We start from the raw sequence: 23174 nt of genomic DNA, 5'->3' as shown, positions 1-23174 counted from the left end.
GGAAATTAATCACGGAAGCATGAACATAATAGTATTTTTTTTTTTTTCGGTAGGACGTAATAACCCTAATTATAAGATCACGAAGCCGTTTTGACTGTCCCTCAAGGTCAAATAAAATAGAAACAAAATAAACGAAAGAAAAAATAATTTAAATATATAAATGTAATATTATCTGAATAAGACACGCTTCTGAATTCATTATTTTTATGGAAATTTGTCCTTTGAAGAAATATTCAGTTCCCCCATTTTGAATTTAACTAAATGAAGGAGCTAAGATGAAAACTTTTATTGATTCATCCAGCATGTATCTAGCCAATTGCCATGAATAATTAAATTAACCTTTTCGGTCATATCAAATGATTGCAGTGTGTCGGTTATTTACAATACGAACCACAATATTTTGGACTTTTAATTTTAGCGCCACTCAATACAATCAATAAAGACGACGTCTTCACGTGCATTTGTGTTCAATAGACCAATTGCACACATTTACTTAAGTAAATTAGTTATTTATAAGAAGAAAATGAATACATGGCTCTCAATACTTGTCATGTTTTGTTTCTGTTTTCTCTTTTAAAATGCCAACTTATTTCTTTCTTCAACATAAAATTGATCCCACACCAAAGCTTGCCAACGACGATTTCGATTGAAGCTTAAGCCTTATAATATCACAAAGGTCCAAATAAGATCATCTGTTTGGGCATTATTCATACGGAATTATCATATATATATATATATATATATATATATATATATATATATATATATATATATATATATATATATATATATATATATCAGTTTCTGGCCATGGATTTTTGTAGATCAGCCTCTTTTACTGATATTGACATTCAACGATAGAAACAAATATGTTCACATGCAATGATATTTATGACCATAAGAAACTAATAAAGCATTGTTTCGTCTGGAACTGAAGAGTCTTTATAATACATCTTGTTTGTTCTATAATTTTAACCCTCAAAAGACTTTTTTTTACCACAGTGTCCTAGGTGTCAGCCCAATTGTATTCTTAGCTATATAGAATATTTTTAGTCATAGCCGATTCCGATTCAAACAAAATTAAGAGAAATGTTTATTAATCTCCTCTGAAAGTTGCTGAATAAATATTGGCCTATTGCAAAAAATAGCTGAAATTCTGCATGAAAAATGGGTGTTATTCAAATGCGGAAAAATAGGATTATCAAAGCAGCAGGAGCTGTTGGGTTGTTGTGTCTTGTCTTTTTTCTCATTGCAAGTAATTCTAGCAGTGATTATGTTCACCTTCAAAAGGAAAACCTGTCTAAGGTATGAATCATACAAATTGAATTTGAAAGGTATGAATTTGTAAGGTAATAATGTAGGTGTATCAACCTCTATAAAGAGACAGGTTAAAACAAAAAGATTAGGCTAGTTGCCAAGGTTACCAGTAGCCTAGACTCCTTATTTTATAGTTTTTCCAAATATAATTAGTTTTATTCTGAAAATTTGCCCAATTACCACTAATTTCCCCTTTTGTATCTGTAACAGAGCATATTTGTTTGTTGTGTTTCTATTTTTTGTTATGTTGTAGACTATAACAGGTAGGCCTAGGGTTGCTTGTCTAGACTTTGTGCTGGAAATGAACTTTACCCCCACCCCTATATAAGCCCTAAACCAATTCAAGATATATGTTTACACATAAGGGGGTGGGAATGCCAATGAATGTTAAATTTGGATTCATGATGCAATTCTGACTCTATAGGTAAGTTTATTCCTTAGGTACCTGAATAGTATGTTAATATAAATATTAACTAATATATTCTAGATAATTATATTTCTATAGTCTATAATCTTGCCTGTGATTAAGTAGATTATTTACTGAAATAGGTATTTTTTTTTAATTATTCAAAACAAGAGCTAAGAGCTCATATGGCACTTGTGACAGGAGATCAGATCTGGTCCATTTATGTCAATTGTGCATCTAGATCTTGTGCTTTTTCTTGAACTCACCAAAGCACTAGAATTTCCCCTGTACTCCCCCAAAGAGATTAGATCTGGTTATGTCAATCATGTATCTGGAACTTGGCTTATTCTTTCCATCAAGTTTTATCCTGATCTCTCTACTCTAGCTGCTCTCCAAGATTTCTGTTTCCCCTCTCCACCTCCCAATGTCCCCAGATCCAATCCAAATTGAAAATAGAGCATCAGAGACATTACATCTTTCCACATATCAAGTTTGATTAAGATCCAATCACCCATTTGTGAGATAAGTACATCTCAATTTTCACAATTTCCCCTCCCTCTAGCCCCCCAGATGGTCAAATAAGAAGATTACTGTTATCAAGTCAATTTGTGCAGGTCCCTGACATGCCTACCAATTTTCATTGTCCTAGCATATCCAGAAGCACCAAACTTGCCAAAGCACTGGAAATCCCCCCCCAAAATCCCCCAAAGAGAGTGGATGTGGTCTGGTTATGTCAATCATTTATCTAGGACTTGTGCTTATTCTTCCCACCAAGTTTCATCCTGATCTCTCCACTCTAAGCATTTCCCAAAATTTCTGGTTTCCCTCTCCAACTCCCCCTAATGTCACCAGATGCATTTTGGATTTAAAACAAGAGCTTTGAGACACAAGGTCTTTCTAAATATTAAATTTCATTATGATCCAATCACCTCTTTGTAAGTTAAAAATACCTCTTTTTTTCTAACTTTTCCAAATTAACCATCCTTCCACTCCCCCCAGGTGGTCAAATTGGGGAAGTGACTATTTCTAATTTAATCTGGTCTAGTCCCTGATATGCCTGCCAACTTTCAGTGATTGCTATATTGATCACAAATCTAGTTTCAGATCTTCTTTGTGTAAAAATTGGGGTGGTCCAGGATTCAAGCCTGAGACCTCTCACACCCTAAGCAAGAATCTTACCACTAGACCAGCAAGCCACACTTAAGAACAACAATCATCTGTTTGTTGTCAAATAAAATTCTTCTCAACTATCTTGTTTGCTTGCCCCCCCCCCCTAGATGGCTAAATTGGGGAAGCAACTATTTCTAATTTAATCTTGTCTGGTCCCTGACACACCTAACATTTACTGTCCTAGCTGACCTAGAAATGCTCAAACTAGCAAAACCAGGACCAACAGACAGAACTTGCAATTGCTATATGTCACTTGGTAAATACCAAGTGCCATAAAGATTAATAACAATAGAAATAAACCTGATGATCTAGGCTAATTAATGGCCTTGAAATATCACTGAATACTTTAAAGTAAGGTTTCATTGCTTTGGTGTGTTTTTCTTTTACCTATTTATGTATTCCTACATCTATATCTGGAGCATCAGGGATGGTTCAAGATTCCTAAAATAAGGGATCTAATGGTAGGCCTGCTGCTACCAGTTCTTGTCTTTGCAAGACAAGAACTGACTTGCAAACCAAATCCAAGCAGTTAGTAAAAATTGTTTCTAGTTAGTGGTTTTATGTGCCAAATTCTAATTATTAAATTTGTGGTTTCAAAATATACCTGTAAATTTTTGCCAAATTTTGTTGATAAGTAGTAATTTTTCCAGGTTTTTTGAAACTCTTAATGCCGGTCAGAATTTAAAATAAGACCTCTGAGTCATGATGTCCTTCTAAATATCAAAATTCATTAAGATCTGATCACCCACTCGTAAGTTATAAATACCTATTTTTTCAAATTTTTCCTCTCTCTTTAGCCCCCCAGATGGTCGAATCTGGGAAAACAACTTTATCAAGTCAATTTGTGCAGCTTCCTGACACGCCTTCCAATTTTCATCATCCTAGCACGTCCAGAAGCACCAAACTCGCCAAATCACTGAACCCCTCCCCCCAACTCCCCCAAAGAGAGCAAATCCGGTACGGTTACGTCAATCACGTATCAAGGACATTTGCTTATTCTATCCACCAAGCTTCATCTCGATTCCTCCACTCCAAGTGTTTTCCAAGATTTCCCCCTCCAACTCCTCCCAATGTCAAAAGATCTGGTCGGGATTTGAAATAAGAGCTCTGAGACATGGATTCCTTCTAAATATCAATTTTCATTAAGATCCGATCACCTATTCGTAAGATAAAAATACCCCAATTTTCACGTTTTCCAAGAATTCCAGTTTCCCCCTCCAACTCCCCCCAATGTCACAGGATCTGGTCGGAATTTAAAATAAGAGCTTTAAAGCACAAGATCCTTCTAAATATCAAATTTCATTAAGTTCTGGTCACCCTTTCGTAAGTTACAAATACCTCAATTTTCAAAATTATCCCCCCCAACTCCACCAAAGAGAGCAGATCCGGTCCGGTTATGTCAGTCACGTATCTTAGACAAGTTTTTATTCTTCCCATCCGGTTTCATCCTTATCTCTCCGCTTCAAGTATTTTCTAAGATTTCCGCCCCCCCCCCAATGATGCTGGATCTGGTTGAGATTTAAAATAAGAGATCTAAGTTACGAGGTCCTTATAAATATGAAGTTTCATGAAGATCCGATCACTCCTTCGTAAGTTAAAAAAACGTCATTTTTTCTAATTTTTCAGAATTACCCCTCCCCAATAGAGCGGATCCGTTCCAATTATTTAAATCACGTATATAAGACTTCTGCTTATTTTTCCCACCAGGTTTCATCCCGATCCCTCCAATCTAAGCGTTTTCCATGATTTTTGGTTCCCCCACCCCACACTCCCCCTAATGTCCCCAGATCCGGTCGGGATTTAAAATAAGAGCTTTGAGACACGATATCCTTCTAAATTTCAAATTTCATTGAGATCTGATCACCCGTTTGTAAGTTAAAAATACCTCATTTTTTCATTTTTCATAATTACCTCCCCCCAACTACTCCAAAGAGAGCGGATCCGTTCTGGTTATGTCAATCATGCATCTAGGACTTGTGCTTATTTTTCATACCAAGTTTCATCCCAATCCCTCCACTCTAAGTGTTTTCTAAGATTTTAGGTTTCCCCCTCCCCCCCCCCAATGTCACCAGATCCGGCCGGGATTTAAAATAACAGCTCTGAGACACGATATCCTTCCAAATAGCAAATTTCAATAAGATCTGATCAGCCATTTGTAAGTTAAAAATACTTCAATCTTTCTATTTGTCAGAATTAATGGGCCCCCCACTCCTCCCAGATGGTCAAATCGGGAAAACGACTATTTCTAATTTAATCTGGTCCAATCTCTGATACGCCTGCCAAATTTCATCGTCCTAGCTTACCTGAAAGTGCCTAAAGTATTGAAACCAGGACTGACAGACCGACAGAATTTGCGATTGCTATATGTCACTTGGTTAATACCAAGTGCCATAAAAACTGCCGATTTTATTGCTTTCTGTCAGCTAGCCTACATTGTATATAAACAAAATATAAGCATATAAGTACAATATATAAACATAACGTACAGCAATTAGCCCAACTGGCTTGTCAAATAAAAGAATAATTCATAAATTCTTTCTGAAAGGATTAAAGTGACTCTCCCCTTTATGTGTTCTAGCTAACACTGACTTTTTTATTACACATAAAAAGTTACAGAATTGTAGAAGTTAAAGTAAATTAGATATCACTGACTTCTTTTAAAAGAATACAGGCACTAATGACTAATATTAGTAAAAATTAACTTATTTTCATTGAATTTCTTTCTGAAAGTCTCAGCAATGGGGATATTTGTATAGTAGCCTAAATGAAAAAGATAGAATAGAAATATTCTTGAAAGTAAAAACCTGATAGATTTGTCTTGAGAATCACTAAAGATTTCCTAATTTTGTGCAATTCCTGAAAAATTACTAATTCACCTGCTTCCGATTATTTGTCCCATCAGGACAATTTTTCTGTCATGATGGTACAAATCAGCTTGTGGAGGCGAATCTACACTTTAGATTCATGTTTAATTGGAGTAAAGATAAGACAAATAGTTTCCATGAGATTAAAGCTGGCTTAAATTTTTCAGAGTTGTATAAAAATGACAATAGTCTATCATCCATCTTTGGGTAGACCTAAGGTAGATAGGCATAGAGTAAGCAAAAATAAATGTAATTAAAACCTGTATAAAATTAACAATAGAGCTTAGGAAGTGCAGAGGGGAGATGAGGTGAAGGTTTCTTTACTACCCTTAGGTCTGCTACTGCATCTACTTAAACTGGACTTATTTTTCAGGGGCTAATAAAACACAGAGAGGCACCAGTATTCTTGCATGGTCAAATTGGTAACTTTGAGCCAGAACCATGGCCAGAAAAAGATGGCCCTGGTGAAGGTGGCAAACCTTACAATGTACCATCAAACTTGGAAAATGAGGCCCATCAGTCAGTTAATGAATATGGTATTAACATGGTTGTTTCTGATGCTATTGCTATGGATCGAACTATTCCGGATACTAGGCTTGAAGAGTATGTATCATGAGAAGCAGCAAAATAAAAAAGAACAAAAGCTGTTTTCATCATCATTATCATTTATTTATCTTAAATATTACACGACCAAAACAGGCAGATAAAAAAGAGGTCCCTAGAAGCAAGCTTTTGGAGAGACAAGCTTCCACTTTTGTCTTTTTAGCTAAAGTATTATCTGAAGACAATATTGTCTGAAGCTTTGTCTGAGACATTATTGTCAGACAATATTGTCCAAAGTTTTGAAAAAAAAATGTCTAATGGCAATTAATTAAAAGAGGTGTTTCTTATCCACAATTAAACGCGAGAAATATTGATACAAATTTTTGCTGCTGATCAGGAGTTTTATCTGGGAAAATGTAGTTTGGAAGAGCTTTAATGCTTTTATTGTTTAAACTAGCTTTTTTATGTAGAATAATGTCTACTGATTTGCACCATATATTCCATCAATCTGGCATGCGGAAAGGGATCCCCCTGTTATTGGTTTAGATTGAACACATCTTAGAAAAATTATAGCTTAGGAGTTTACTTTTCATGCAAGCACATACGCAGAAATTTGTTTCATGGGGGGGGGGGAATCCTTCAAATCCCTTATTCTGTTAGAAGTATCAGAAAATTATGAGAAAATAAAGAAAAATCACGAGAATTCGGGGGGTTGGATCTGGACCCCCCCCTCCCCAACCCTAAGTACGTGCCAGTTGCCTCGTTTGAAAAATATTAAACTGAAAATCACAATTAATATAAATAAAAAGATCAATTCTTATACATCAAAAGAAAAAAACATAAGTTTCCTTTCCGGTTTGAGAATGGCTCTTTTAATATCCAGTTTTATTTGTTGAGTTTCTTAATTTGAAATCTGGCATTTTAAATCTTTGTTTATTGATAAATGGTTATTTTTCCTTTATTTGGCTAGGATTCATTTTTACATTTTCTGTTTTGGCCTTATTTTTTTTCTGCTCTTTGATTTTCTATATTGTCTGGAACCTCTTTCTTCCACCTGCTAAAGATGGCATAACAGAAGCCTTTGCAGTGGTATCTTTTCGTGTTTTGCTCCCGGGCCAAAATTTCTCCTTGTTTTTGTTCTTTTTTGCTGTTTTAGAGTAAATATTTTGTTATCAGAAATAACAAGTTTATAAAATTGTTTGAAAGTGAACCTGTTTCAGAACTCTAGATTAGAATCAGCTTATAGCTGCCTATGGATGAACCTTGAGGCGAGGGGCATGGATGGATAGTGTCCCCAAGGAAACCCATTCCACCCTCCCCTATCTACCCATGAAAAAATTGACAAAAAAATGTAAAGCTAGGTTCTGAGAGATTATAGTAAAGGTTTGATGCATTTTATAATTAAGTCAACTCAACTGTGTATGTTCTTAGGAATATTAGGAAGGATGGTCCCATAGCTTTAGCGCCTTTTTTTATCCGCCGAGACTTTCTAGGCTTCAACTCCCGTCGTTGAAGTTTCGTAGACGTCTTAGTGACCTTATAAATGCGTTTCGTATACTTAAAGGAGTGGATGATGCTGATCCAAATTTATTTTTTAAATTTAGCCATTATCACTCTACTCATCAGCATGATTGCAAATTATAACCCACAAAACCACTTAAAAAAACTGGTCAAGTATCTATCGTTAGTAGAGCTGCCGGAACATGGAATGGTTTGCCTTTGGAGGTTGTTGAGGCAGAGAGTGTTCGAATTTTTAAGAGTGCATTAGTAAATACGCCTTCTTATTTAGACGCTTTTTTTGTGTAGTTTGGTGTTATTTAGAAGTTTTTGCTGTTTAGTTTGTCGTTGCCAGTTTACTTTAGATTAGTATTATGATTTTGTGTTTTTGCGACAAGTATTGATGCCTACCGCTATTGGTAATAATAAACAAATAAATAAATAATTCCCAAAATGAAAAATGTTTGGGTAGAAAAATAAAAATAATTAAAAGTAAATTAGGCTAATCTTAAATAACACACAGTTTTACAGATTCTTAATATTTCAGAAACTCAAAAGTAATCAGTGCAGGTTTTTTTATTTATACAAAGTAAAATTTGTGCATGGTGCCAGTAATATGCAATATCATATCAATTTTACAAGAGAGGTGAAAAAACAAGGAATTAAGATGGTTTAATTATCAACTTAATTGGTTTAATTAAGGCATTAAACTAGTTTAATTCATCTAAAGGAATTAAATGGCATGGAAGGTTTATCTTAGCATTCAAGATATGACAAACTGATTTTAATAATTCACCACTTTATACCACTAGAGAGAATGAGATATTTCTAAATTCGGCTAAATTTTTTATATTTTGAAAAATATTGACAGTTCTACATATCACTTGACAATTGAGAAAGGCACGAAAATGCATCAGACCGATCAATCGAACGTGTTGAGTTAAAGGTGACTTCCAATCCTATTTTGGAATAAAAGTCTTCCAAAGGAGAAAGAAAAAAAAAAGAATAGAAATATAACTGATAGAAAAATGTACAAGTCATCAATCTAGCCTTCGTTATTCTTTTTCTAAATCTAATACATTTTTTTCCCATTACTGTCAAAATCTAGCCTTTATTTCATCCTTTTCTTCTTTGAATAGGTGTCAGTACTGGGAATATCCTGAAGATCTGCCAAAAACTTCGGTTGTGGTTGTATTTCACAACGAAGGATGGTCTACACTATTAAGGACAGTTCACACCGTGATTGACCGGTCACCACCCCAATTTTTAGAAGAGGTTCTATTAGTTGATGACTTTAGCGACAAAGGCAAGATTATTACATGCTGTCATTTCTTGATTTTTATTTTCATGATTTTTATTCTTTTTATTCTTTTATTTCCTCTTTGATTCTTTTATTTTTGCTGCTTGTTCAAACGATCTAAGCTTCTCAAAGGTGTTAGTCTTTTACCATTACGTTAAATGTGAACTGTATGTTTTTTAAGGCAACTTAAATGAAAGGAATTTAATAAGCAAGCTTTGATTTCTTTATATGGATTTGAGTCTCAAATCTATTTAAATTTTTTTGTAAGTTGCAAATAGAGCTCAATATATTCATCGCAATACTTGTAGTTCAGTATAGACTATATTAGCTATTCTGAATGTTTTTGAGAAATCTGAAACCCTAAACACTAACATGTTTTTTCGCTTAGTGGTATTTTTTTATTCTTAAGAGTTTTGGTCTAGCAGTTGTTTTGCTCTGTGTTTCATCGTGTTTTGTGTAGTAAACTCGAATTCTGTAACAATATGTAGGTGAAGTATGGGTATATTCGATCAGTTAATAGCTTCCATAATGACATTTTACCTTATTTTTCTGCCGTATACTTTGAAACTAACCTCAAGTAATGGTCTGAGGGTAAAAATTAATGTTAATTAGCCCCCTAATGCTTGTTGTGTCCTGCTATGATTAGAAGTTAACCTTATCCACATTCTGTAAAAAAAAAGAAGAAAGTATCAAAGAAGGTGATATTTTCTTAGGCCAAGTAACTATAAGTGATTTGGCGAGACTTCTCTTATCTCTTCAACACAAACGGATTCGAATTCAAAGCATTCTAATTGCTTGGCTTTTAAAATGATAGTCTGAAAACTCAGGACTCTAAAAAGTTATAGCAGCTTTATTGCGCAGAAATTTCTCATACACCACTAAATGGTGCAGAATGACTTTGTAGGCTACAAGAAACTCAAAACCGTAGGCTACAAGAGACTCAAAACCAGAAATATTTGAACAATATACTTGTATATAAAAACCAAGGGGGAGGGATAGAGGTGGATAAGTATGCAGAATATCATTTCGGGAAGGAAGCGTATTTTAAGGGGCTATTTGTTAGAGCAGCAAAAAGAATGAATTAAATCAAATTGAATGAAAAAGTAGCAAAAACACGGGGCTGGGAAAGGGACCAGGCATCTAGCGCTCTTCCTCCCCTATATACGGGCTTTGAAGGGGATTTGGGTTTAATTCTCTTAAAAGAGTTCACGGACCTTAAGGCAGTTACTTGAAGATAAATTAAAATGCATACAATTAGGAAATTTTTGGTATACAATTTTTCGTATTCAAATAATGGATTCCTCAGAAAATTTCTCAGTGCCTGTATCAGATCTGATTCCCTTAGGCTTGACAATTTGGACTAAATCTTCACTCCTAGGGTCTTTTTTCATTAAACTCAAAGATGCCTCTACAAAACTCCTAGAAAACCCTTCTTGTCAATCCTGGAACTCCTTTTCTTCTGAGCCATATAAACTCATTTGAACATTTATCCAGGAAAAAGACACCCCTACAAATATGCAGGTACACTGTTCGCTCCAGTTGTCTAAAGGCGGAATTACCTAAAAAATAATGCGCGAAGAGCAGCCTTGTTTGATCTTGCATATTCCTATGTGGTCTATTCCGTCAAAGTTACCTGTTCATTCTCTTAAGTGAAAAATTATCAAATTCATAATACTTCGTAATCTAATACAGTAAAGGGTAAGGGGCATATTGAGCTCTATGCGTGTGCCTAGCATCACAAAATATGCAAAAAAAATTATTTCTGCTATCAAAACATTGAACTTTGGAGGAGCCTATCCAGAGGGAGGGAGCTAGGGAGTTGACCCCCCCTCCATTGGTTTTGACAAACTCGATGCTATATTTAGCTATTTTTCTTGTTCTTGACAAAAGAAATGTTCAACAATTGCATGTTTGTAACTTCAAAGTCGAATCTGTGTTTTGAATGTGACTTCATGACTTTATTCCCTTTTTGCTTGATATACGTACTGAAAGCGGCACGAAAGTATGCTGAATTGCAGTTTCCTAGAAACTGCAAGTTTGAAATTTTGGGACCAAGTTGTAACCTGGCCCAAACTATGATTGATTATAAGCTGACATTGCTTTTAGGCTCTGGTTCTGAGACTCTTCAAAGAATTGAACAAAATGAGCTATAATTAACTGATAAGCGTTCATGTAACCTGGCCCAAACTATGATTGATTATAAGCTGACATTGCTTTTAGGCTCTGGTTCTGAGACTCTTCAAAGAATTGAACAAAATGAGCTATAATTAACTGATAAGCGTTCAATAAAATTTAATCTTTGTTTGTAACCGTTGTGCACATTTTATTGTTTTTGTGTGACCAAATGTTAATAGAATTACATATGCAACAGCTCTTATTTGTGCTGGAAAAGTTTGTGTCAAAAAAAAAAAATTGGTGGAGATATACACTGTGTGTTGATCAGCTTGAAGAATGTTACGTGCCACAGTATAGGTATCTATACAGCAATGAGCGTTCCTTCTCCATTAAAGAAAAATGGGACACGGTATGTCTCAGACATTTCTTCTAGGCTCCTCCTTCACGCGTGCGCTTTAACAAATTTAAATACCTTCGCTATGCTTTCATACGCTATTAGGAAACCGATAAATAGTTCAGTATCCTCACCACTGTCCCTTGACGGCTCAGCGATTTGTTCTATTTTCGAAACAAATTTTTATAACTATATATATGTGAATAGACTATTGTTACCTACCTTTGTAATTTCTGACATGTATAGTCTATTTATTATATATTCTGTATCTTTTGTTGTGGTCACTCCGAATACATAGCAACCTGTCTTTAGTTTTGATAACCTGTAATGCGATGTCATTTTTTTTTTCTTAGTGGTTTCTATGTATTTAAAAATCTCAAAATACATTTCTTTTATTTTTAGCCAATCTTGGAAGGCCCTTGGAGGACTATATTAGAAGATTTAAGGGAAAAGTGCGCCTTATAAGGAACAGGGAAAGAGAAGGACTAATTAGGTCAAGGACTAAAGGTGCGGTTGAATCAAGAGGAGAAGTTGTCTTATTTTTAGATGCACATTGTGAAGTTGGACGTAATTGGCTTCCTCCTCTTCTGGCGCCTATCTATTTGGACAGGTACAAATCGATTTGAACTGGTCATACTAAAATGGGTAACATCTCTAAAAATTTGAGTTACAATAGTAACTATAATGTAATGGCCAGGAATGGTTTTAATATTTAACGCCATCTTTGGTGGATATAAGTATAATATCCTTGGCCGCACATTATCTTGTCTAGGAGTGTTGCCTCTTGAGAATTATTGTCTGTGGTAAAGGCTAACTACCTATACAGCTGATAATTATCCAATTGTCAAAGCTGATTTCAAATGATGCTAAAAACAGTGGAGTTGACTTAGTAAACACCGATCTGTATCTTGTTTTTTTCCAGTCTCATCATATAGAGCGGACCATCGTAGAAATTGGGGGGTGGGTTCACTCGATAGTAAAGTGAAGTTCCAAACTGATGAATTGCCGAAACTGATAGGAGGCCAATATCCTCCAGAGTTATCACTTGAACTTCCAATGTCTCCCCTCCCCCCACCAACTTCATGTAGCACGGGATCCATTTCAAAAAGGTCATTTTATTTTGAACGGTCGAAATATGCAATATATGTGCCTCTTAGGGTGACATAATATATGTTGTTCCACATTTCAGGTGTTTAGGCCCGGTTTCCTCTCCAAGTCACTTCAACTAAAATTTTGCAAAAATCTATGTTATCTATATCGATCTATGTTAGTAACTGAGAATCTTTAAAAGCCGAAGCAATACTGTTCAAAATCAAAACATATTCAGTACATATTTCCCAAATAGGCTAGTGTTTAATCTATGGTACCGATGGTCAAATAAAACTGAAAAACGGCTCATTCAATCGAGCTTCTTTTAGTTTACATGGAGTTTTTAAGGGAAAACCCGTTCAGAGAAACGTGACGACTCACTAATTCCCGTATGTATCTCTGGTTATTCCTGCAGCCCCGTATGGTATCGGGTCAGAAGTTTGAAATAAGCCTTTAATCAGACTGGTTGGAAAGTAAAAAACAGTTCATCCAGAAATAGCATGGTATGTGTAGATGTAGAGGTGAAATTATGGGATTTGTCCATGTAAAATAGAAACTAAGTGAATAAGCTTTAATAAATGGTGGACGTAGGGGTAGATGTAGATGTAGCTGTAGGGTAGATTTAGGGGTGAAATTATGGGATCTGTCTATTTAAAATAGAATGTACATGCATATGTTTTAATCAAATGGTGGACATGCTACACTTTGTTGGAATCAAAAGTCATAGAAATATATTTAATGTGCATGATTAAACAGCCTAAAGAGAGTCCTTTGGCTCCATGTCCCCTCCATATTCCCTAATCCCAAGCTGCCAATTACTATCATGTTTATCTCTTTCGGCTGACGACCCTTCGGGGATAATCTAGGAATGGTCCTAGAAGATCAAATATCAATTATCAAAAACATCAAATACAAACAGTAACAAGTAAAACAATTAGGAATTATGCTAAGGCAGTGAAAACTTTTCTAAAGGAATATTTCGACTCTGTAGCTAGGAGCTGCCATCAGCAAAGCACAGATAAATATCGAATAAGACTTAAATAAAATACTTGACCATTAAAACTAAATTAAAACAGTTCTAGAACCATCCATTCATGGAAGTTCAACCAGGACTGAAGAAGAAACACGAAACAAGGTATTTTTCAGGATGTGATTCTTGCTATAATAATAATTTATTTATAACCCACAAAGTACATTAAACTGTGGAGTAAACACACAAAAAAAGAAAAAACAAGACAAAAAACATAACAACATAAATAACATAGCAGCATAACGACATACAACATAAATAAATTACCTCCAATCAAAAAATGGCCAAAGAGGGTCAAAAACACCGACCATTTGCCGAGTTTTAAAACATATATCTTTAGATAAATGTTTCAGTCGCGAGGGCGCATCAACGATGTCAAATTTAGAGACGACTGTATGATTCCGATACCACCGAGGCAGACGCAGCAAATACTTGCAATACTTAAAATATCCTGAGCGTATTTTCTTTGTATCCTTCTTGCGAAGGAGGAAAGCAAAACCAGAAAGATAAAAAACAGCAGGGGCACAAAAACTAGACTAAAGACGGCATAGTCCATTTCGGTTATACCGACCACGATTTGGTGAAATTTTCGCGTATCCAACCCGCATACTTTTCAGCACGCTGGACGTAATAGCGGAGCAAGTAGACGAAAGTGACGTGGAAAAAGTGAGACCCAACCATTTAATACTTGCTGAACATGGTATAGTTAAAGAACCCAAGCAAAGAGGTGATGCTGGTGGAGGACTCCCAAAACACAAAAACTCACATTTGGAGGCATTAACTGAAAGGCCTACTGTGGATAGTGCGGCTGAAAGCCGGTAGAAGTTGGTAATTAGACTATTTTTTGTCCAGCTAAGAAGCAGAACATCATCAGCATATGCAACGTGACTAATGCCTAAATTATCATTGTAAAAAATTGACGGTTGAAGACGTTGGAGACACGAAGCTAAAACACATTTAAAAATGCTCGGGGATAACACGGCACCTTGCCTAACGCCTTTTTTAACAGAAATATACTCCCCTACCGTACCATTCCACTTCACCCTAACTGAAGAATTAGCATACCAATACTTAAGCACGGAAACAATAGAAAGGTTAACACCCGAGGCTGCTAGAGAAAACAAAGCATTTGAATGAATTACATTATCAAAAGCACTAGATATGTCAACAGTCAAACAATACAGGGGACTTTTTTGAGCAACAGCTTGTTTCATTAGCCTACCCACAATATGGTGAGCTTGAAAACAGCCCATACCTTTTCTAAAACCAAGCTGGAAGGGAGTAAAATTGCACTTGGAGTTAATGGCCGGTAGCAGTACATATTCAAATAGCTTACTAACAAAACAAGACACAGTGATAGGACGATAATTAGAGCAAGCACTGGGGTCCTTACCCCTCTTGACTATGGGAGATATACAACCGGACAAAAAACTATCTGGCACGACGGACTGTGCCAAACACATCTGAAACAATAATTGCAAATGCTTCAGCAGTTCAGGACAATCATAAGCAAAAAACTTGAAGCAAAGACCATCACTATCAAGAGACTCAGACTTATTCACTTGCATAAGAGCTCGGACTTTTTGGGCAGCCAACCTAAAAGGTCTTTTTGGTACAGGCTCATTGGTACCAACTATTGATTTTGCAATGTATTTTTTAAAATTATTTTGAATCAGATTTACACGTAATGGAAGAATATCCTCCCAAATTTCTATTTAAAGAAGTATTATTACTTAACTTAAGTTTAATTTCTATTGCCTCTCGAACAACTTGTTTAGTGCCCAAATCCTGGGTAATGAGGCAAGTGTTTTCAAAAAGTATTTTAAGGCTATGGTTTTCAGAAATACGGCTAACCAGAGCAGAATTAAAAGAACTAGGGACACTATTGGAACTTAAAGCCTTGGTTATATCATCCTTATGCTGTTGCAGAAGTTTTTCCAGATTTTAGTGAGTTCTACCCACATAATAATCACCGCACCCATATGGTATTTGATGAAACCCTCTTTGGCGAGTAACTTGGGTCTTATCTTTACCAATTTTTAGGATATTTTGTTTTTGAACTAATCGCACAGCTTTTACTATCCATGAGATCAAACGCTAAATTTCCATATAAAACAACCGATTGCTGTCTTGTAAAACCACCCCCCTTCCCTTATATTGGTCCAAAGCTCCATCTTAGAAAAAAAGAACTACTTGTACAAAAGTGCACACTGCTCCCCCTCCCCTTTCTAGTTTCTCTCGGAAAGCTTCTCTGATTTATTCCCAATAGGCAGACCAGTGTTTGCGTATGCCTCTCAGGTTGTACGAATACATTTCTCGTTTAAACCTTATATTTATATTAACGAACAAATAGATATTCAAATGTTGGTAAGTTTATTTATTAGACAGTGAAAAGAGATGCAAAAGCTTGGATGTTTTGACCACCTATACAGCGATTGTGATCAGCAGATATACCAACGCATTAAAATTTTAATGCTTTAGTATATCTGCTGATGACGATCGCTTTATATGTGGTTGAAATATCGAGACTTTTGTATCTTTTTTCACTGTCTAATAACTGGACTTATCCCCATTTGAATGTCTATTTGTTCGTCATAGAAAGGCAGCGTGATCTTGGAAAAAAAAAATAATTTTAAGTGTTTACGTCGAAAATATGTATTTTTATTATAAAAATTATCTGACTTATTGTTTCAATTTTTAATAGAAGTTTTTTTACAGAGCTAAATACAGACAGAGATTATGTTTACACGATGCTAATTAACAATTGCTCAATGCAAATGATAATGTTTAAGAACTAGGTGGTATCTTTTACAATGCTATAATATAACATATTCTTCGCTAATCTTCAAAAATGGAAATTTCTTGCTACATGTAATTAAAGAAAAGAATAGGGCGGTGGGGATAAATTTTGTTTAAGGAACACAATAAAGAAGAAACAAAAACATTTTTTAAGTATGAAAACCCAATAAAGGTTATTTAACCTAACGTTCTTATTAACCCCATGCACTCATACCTACACCCCCCCCCATCTAGAGATTGTTGTTAATAATATTCAGAAAATGCACCCTTGCTCCTGGTAAATCCGATGCATCAGTATCAGCATCAGTCCTTTGTACACTTGTTCTTTTATTTCTTGAAATTTGAAAAATAAATCGTCATCGCTACCAAAGATAAAGCGAATTTCTGGAATTAGCTTTAAATTTAAGTAATAGCCAATAAATAAACTAGGAAAAGAAATAAAGATTGTTATTGTTCCTCTTAGTAGCAGACCAATGATAGTGGATAAAATTTCTGGCAAAGTGACGTCTTCCCATTTAGTGTCGCCCTAAGCGTAAAGAGTGCACTCTAAGAGCCGATTATAATCAATGATAATTAATTACTTGTTATTTTCTTTGCGTTCCGTTACTCCGGATCATAAAAGAATCCGGTCAATTTTTTGCACTGTAAGTGCTAAAGGAACTAATACTAACTTGAAATTAACTTGAAAATTTCGGCTTTTTGTTGAAAATCGGAGTGAAAAATTTTACTTTAATATTTTATATTTTGAATAATTGCTGGAATTGGGGTCCAGAGACAAAAAAATTAAGAGTATGAAAAATGGAATTCTTAATTTCCTTCTTTTTGTCAAAAATTTGGAGTACTTTTGTTTTTTAAATTATTATTGCTTTACGATTGTGTTACTATTGTTTAGAATTGTTACTTATATTTCAAAGTGTTCTTTTTAGAATTTTGAGACTTTTCATCGTTTTGTGACTTTTAGATGCATGGCAATTTAATAGGACACAACTGACATGATCACGTTGCAAGCAAAAATAATAAATAGACTTCCAATTGATGTTGACAAAATAGGATCAGGACAATGTAGTTCAAAAAGGAAAAAAAAAATACCTCTAAAATTTTTGCCCGTATAAGCATCATGGTGGTTTCTCAGCAGACAATCCAGAAAAGAAAGCTGTTAAGACCTGAAAAAGGAGCTGACTTTAGAAGGAGAAGTAAAAATTGAATAGAAACAACGAAAGAACTGGAATGCGTTGCCAAATAAGAGCAGAAAAAATTTTCAAATATGCAGTTCTGATATTCGATACAGATAAAATGTTTATGATTTTTTTTTTTTTAATTTGACTAACATAAACTCAGTTTCTTAGTCAGAATCTCATATTCTTTCCGTCTTTTTTCTTTTTTCTTCTGTTTTTTCTCCTGTTCTTCTGTTTTTCTGCTTATTTTCAGTTTCTTCCTTTTTTCTTCTGTTCACTGTACTACTTCCCATTACCTTGCCCTCTATATGGAATATGTAAATTATTTAAAAATCTATAGACATTTTAGATACGCATTTGGCACATTATAAATATTTTAATCTCTTTTTTAGAACTACGATGAGTGTTCCTATTATAGATGGTATTGATCATGACGATTTTACTTATCGCCCAGTATATTCCGGGAAAACACATTTCAGAGGAATCTTTGAGTGGGGAATGCTGTATAAAGAAACGGAACTACCACTCAGGGAGGCCAAAAAAAGATCTCAAGAAAGTGAACCATATCCGTAAGTAAATAACTGCTACTCATATTGCCATTAATAAGAGGGAATGTTTCCTCCTATTTGTAGGGTAAGATGTGAGTGATTTTCTCCGGGGAGTGCTGTGTATTGAAACCGAGCTGGCAGCCAGAGAGCCTAAAGAAAGAGATCAAGAAAGTGAACCATATGAATTTTTAAATGACTGCCACTCTCATTGATATTAGTAAGAGGGAATATTCTCTCCTATTTGTGGGGAAAGATGTGAGTAATTTTTGAGTGGGGAATACCCTTCAAAGAAAGTGAACTGCCACTCGGGTGGCAAGACATCAAGGAAGTAAGCTATATTCGTAAGTAAATAACTGCTGCTCTTATTGAAATACTGCTGCTACTACTAACAACTCACTGCAGTACCAAGCTGCCTGAGGCCAACACAGCTACGCACGCTCCTCCTCCACCGAATCTATTCAAAGCCTTCCTCTTTACACCCTCCTTGGCAGTTCTCATTTCCTTTAAATCTTTCTTTATGACATCCTCCCTCACCAGACAAGGACGACCTGCTTTCCGTTTAGCCCTAGTTGGTTGGCCGAAACGGACAATCTTTGGAAATCTGTCATCCTTCTTCCGCAGAACATACCCTAGCCATCTCAACCTTTCTTTCATTTTAACTCTAGAAAGCGGGATTGAACCACATTTATCGTACAGCTTACTGTTTGAAATACAGTTAGTCAGCCGGGTACCCAGAATAATCCGTAGGCAATTTCTCTGGAAAAATCTAATAAATCTTCTTCTGCTTTTCGGAGCGCCCATGCTTCAGAGCCATATTTGACTACTGTCATCACTGTACCTTCCACTATTCTAATCTCGCTTTGCAGACTTATCTTCCTATTCTTCCAAACTTTTTTAGCTGTGAAAAAAACACCCTGAGCCATGGCTATTCTACTTTAACATCTTTAGTGCTCCCACTGCCTTTACTAATAATACTACCAAGGTAAGTGTAGCTGACCGCTTGATCAATCTTTTTGTTACCCAATGTCACCTTTTCATCTTCACTTATTCCTAGCCTTAGTAACTTAGTCTTCTTAGCATTACTTTTTAAACCTATTCTAGCGCAATGAACTCGCAAAACCTCTAAAAGTTCATTCATTTTGCCCACTATTTTATCTATGATGCTTTAATCATCTGCATGATATAAATCCAGGAGAGTTTTTCTTCTCCATTTGATTCTGTGGTCTCCTATTGTCTCTCCTCTTCTTCTTAAGGTGAAGTCCAACAAAAGGATCCATATAAAGGGGGATAGAACACAACCCTCCTTACCTCCTGATTTAATACAAAACCAGCTGCTAACCTCATTTACTACTTTAACTGCAGCAGTATTGTTCTCGTATATAGCACTAATCACTTTAATGTATTTGTCTGGTATACCATATAAGGATAAGACCTTCCCTAAAGCTCTATAAAACTCATTAATCTATAAAACTGGGGACCAAAGGTGTTTGACAATGAAGGAACTATTTAGTTATTAACCTAAGAGCGAAAACTCGGTCGACACATCTTCTACCTTTTCTAAAACTGAACCGTTTTTCTTTTGAAACTTTGTCAAACAGCATCTCTATTAGTTTAAGAAGTATCATATTACTAAGTAATATAGACTAATGCCTCGATAGTTACGGTAGTTACTCTTATCATGTTTCTTATACAGTGGTTTAATTAAGGTTTTCCTAAAATCGTTATATACTTCCCCTTTTTCAAAAATCATATCCTTAATCTTTAGTAGCTTATTTTTAACCTCAGAGCCACCATATTTAAGAAACTCATTTACCACAGTAAAAACACCTAGAGCCTTATTATTTTTTAACCCTTTTAGTACTGTTGCTAATTCTTCCTCGCAAAATAAATCTTCCTTCACATCCAAGGTATCACAAACCGTGATAGTTATTGATATAACTAAAGGGTAATTCTTCTTTCTATTGATAAGAGGGAAAGATCCGAGGGATCTTGGGATTGGTTGGGATAGCCTAAAAAAATCATATGTTTATATAATCATATATTTATGTATATATTATCTGTCTATCTGAGTTGCCTCTAAAGGAAGTCAAGGCAAGATCTCAAAGAAAGGATTTATGCCCGTAAATACTACTACTACTACTACTAAAACCTCAATGTCGCATCACACCGCCTAAGTCCATCACAGTTGCGCACCCTCCTCTGTCCCAGTTTATTAAAAACTTCTCACTTTACATCCTCTTAAGAAGTTCCAATTTCCTATAAACCCTTTCTTACGATCTCTCCCTTTCCCTTTCTTCCTACTCCTTCTTTCATTTGGCCCTAGATGGAAGGTTAGAAAGGACGATCTTTGGCAATCTGTCATCCTTCATCTGTGAAATGTGTCCTTTCCATCTCAACCATTAAATCATTATAGACCTAGAAAGTGGGATAGAACCACAGTATTCTACAGCTTACTGTTTGAAATACGGTCAGTCAGATGGGTGTCCAAAATAATTCGTAGATAATTCCTCTGGAAAAAAATTAGCAATTACTCCAGAACCATTGTCATCGCTGTAGCTTCCAATATTTTTATCTTGGTTTGCAGATATATCTCCGTACTCTTCCAAATTTTTTTTTAACTTTAGAAAAACATCCTGGGCCTGGGCGTTTCTGCTTTTAACATTTTCATTGCATCTACCATCTTTATTAATAAAACTAACCAGGTAAGTGAAGCTATCCGCTTGATTGATTTCATTGTTACCTAGCATCACCTCTTCACCTTCATTTGTCTCTAGTATCAGCGACTTGATCTTCTTAGAATTAATTTTCAAACCTGCTAATGCACCCTGAACTCTGAAAACCTTCAAAACATCGTTCGTTTTGCTGCCAGTTTCATCCAGGAAGCTCAAATCATCAGCGTTCAGGACAAAGTCCATCAAAACGACCCAAATAAATGGGATAGACCGCAACTCTGCTAAACTCCTGATTCAATACAAAACCCAAGTTTTCAGACATGCCTTGCTCCCCTTTTCTCTCTTTAATGTTGCTGTCTTCTTTCGAATAGCGTTAATTTTACCTTATTATATATTTTTTATGGTTTTATTTTTCTGTGTATCCTCTCTCCTACTGCTTAGGGATCTTGGGTTTTGACTAAGTAGATCCTTTTAGTTTTGTAAAATGCTCCAGGGGTTTTGTTTTGTTCTTTCTATTACAAACCGATATTCCACATGTTAATGAAGCTTGAGATATAGGAAATATGTATCTGAACATATTTTCAGTTTGCGATATGTTTGCAAAATCCTCTAATGAAAAGTTACATTGATTTAAAGCTTTTCAAGTTATTCTGACGTGGCAAAAACTCTTAGACAGTTTATTTTTGTTCCAAGTTATAAATTCTGACTGGGCATTTCTCCAATACGTTTTTCAAACAGAAATTGCTTCCTTTTTCCCGTAGAAATCCGAATATAGTAAACTTGACGAGAGGCTGTCATTTGAGATTATGAACCTAATCTCAATGCTCCCAGTAGTGGTGTTCTGAGGTCTCCCTAGGTTTTTTGTCATTACCAGACAGACCTTTTCTCTTCCCTTCAACTTTTTCTCCCACACAGTCGATAGGCCTATGTAAAATATATGCTGATAATTAGGCTCATCAAGATGAAGGGACCTCGTTTTTCTATGGATATGTAAACAAAAGGCTTTTACGTTTATCCTAATTCTCTTGTTTAATTTAGGTTTCGGGAATCACCAAATATATATATATATATATATATATATATATATATATATATATATATATATATATATATATATATATATATATATATATATATATATATATATATATATATATATATATATTTATATATATATATATATATATATATATATATATATATATATATATATATATATATATATATATATATATATATTTATATATATATTTATATATATATATATCAATATAGATAGATACAAACAGTATGATCATTCTTTATCTCAACCATTAGGCAAAGGCTGACCGAGATACAACTGCTCCAGAGAACATAGAAAACAAGTAGAAACTTAGCGACATTAAATTTTTTCATGGGTAGGCACGCGTGTGGTAAAGGTATTCACAGGCAAGACAACAAGAAAAGAAATTAGACAAGTCGAGCGTCAAGGGGATAAGAAAAAATGCAATACGTTGCATAGTCTTTATTGTCTTATATAGTCTTATATTATCTTTATCTACACTGCTTAATTGTATTCGTGTGCCTTATCATCTACTCCAATTGCAAGTAAAGGGTACTAAGCGTGATCTTGATAGATATTATGATGATATAATTAGATGTATGAAAGAAGCTGAAAAAATTGCGGTTCCCGAGGAACGTATTCGTATAAAAACGCGGAAATTTATATTGGCTGCCGATCCTGAATTAAAGAATTTTAAAAATAAGGCAAAACTTTGGCTTCGAATTTGGGTTGATTGTGGTAGACTTACAACGGGGTCTGTTGCGGATATAAAGCAGAAAATAAAGAATGATTATAAAAAGTACCTTAAATCTATTCGTTATAAGGGTATGGAATTTCCAGCCTCTAAAAAGGATTGGTCTAAATTGATCAATTCTGAGAAGCTGGATAAAAGTGATCTTTATAATAGTGATTCGATTTCTAGTTCAACTTGGTATGTTTACTGTTCGGGAATTTTTTCCAAAATTAATTTTTTCGTGCAGTCACGTTATTTTTGGTTACTTTCTAAAATTCTTCCGCCCTTCGCTTCATCAAGGCCATATTATTCCAGTATCAATAACTGCTGTTGAAAATGCAATTAAGCAACTGAAATCTTCATCCATTGATATTGATGGTATTAGCGTAAATAATATAAATCCAAAGTGTGTTGTTCTTTTATTTCATTTGCAGTTGTTGTTCCAAATGTGTTTAACATCTTCTCTGGTTCCGGATAGCT

At 35.0% G+C, this 23174-nt stretch overlaps 1 protein-coding gene across 1 annotated transcript in view; it reads left to right on the top strand.

Annotated features, from left to right (window-relative positions):
* The first annotated feature begins 1046 nt into the window (after nucleotides 1–1046).
* Nucleotides 1047–23174, top strand: part of LOC136028922 (N-acetylgalactosaminyltransferase 7-like) — a 56264-nt gene continuing 34136 nt past the window's right edge. Inside the window, exons 1-5 of the mRNA XM_065706897.1 lie at nucleotides 1047–1305; nucleotides 6131–6360; nucleotides 8937–9103; nucleotides 12009–12216; nucleotides 18092–18268. Coding sequence (XP_065562969.1) covers nucleotides 1168–1305; nucleotides 6131–6360; nucleotides 8937–9103; nucleotides 12009–12216; nucleotides 18092–18268 — 920 coding nt within the window. The 5' untranslated portion in view covers nucleotides 1047–1167. The remainder of the gene's footprint in view (nucleotides 1306–6130; nucleotides 6361–8936; nucleotides 9104–12008; nucleotides 12217–18091; nucleotides 18269–23174) is intronic.

Source organism: Artemia franciscana, chromosome 7 (assembly GCF_032884065.1).
Source record: "Artemia franciscana chromosome 7, ASM3288406v1, whole genome shotgun sequence".
NCBI classification, from domain to species: domain Eukaryota; kingdom Metazoa; phylum Arthropoda; class Branchiopoda; order Anostraca; family Artemiidae; genus Artemia; species Artemia franciscana.
This window is presented reverse-complemented; position numbering and strand designations above follow the sequence as displayed.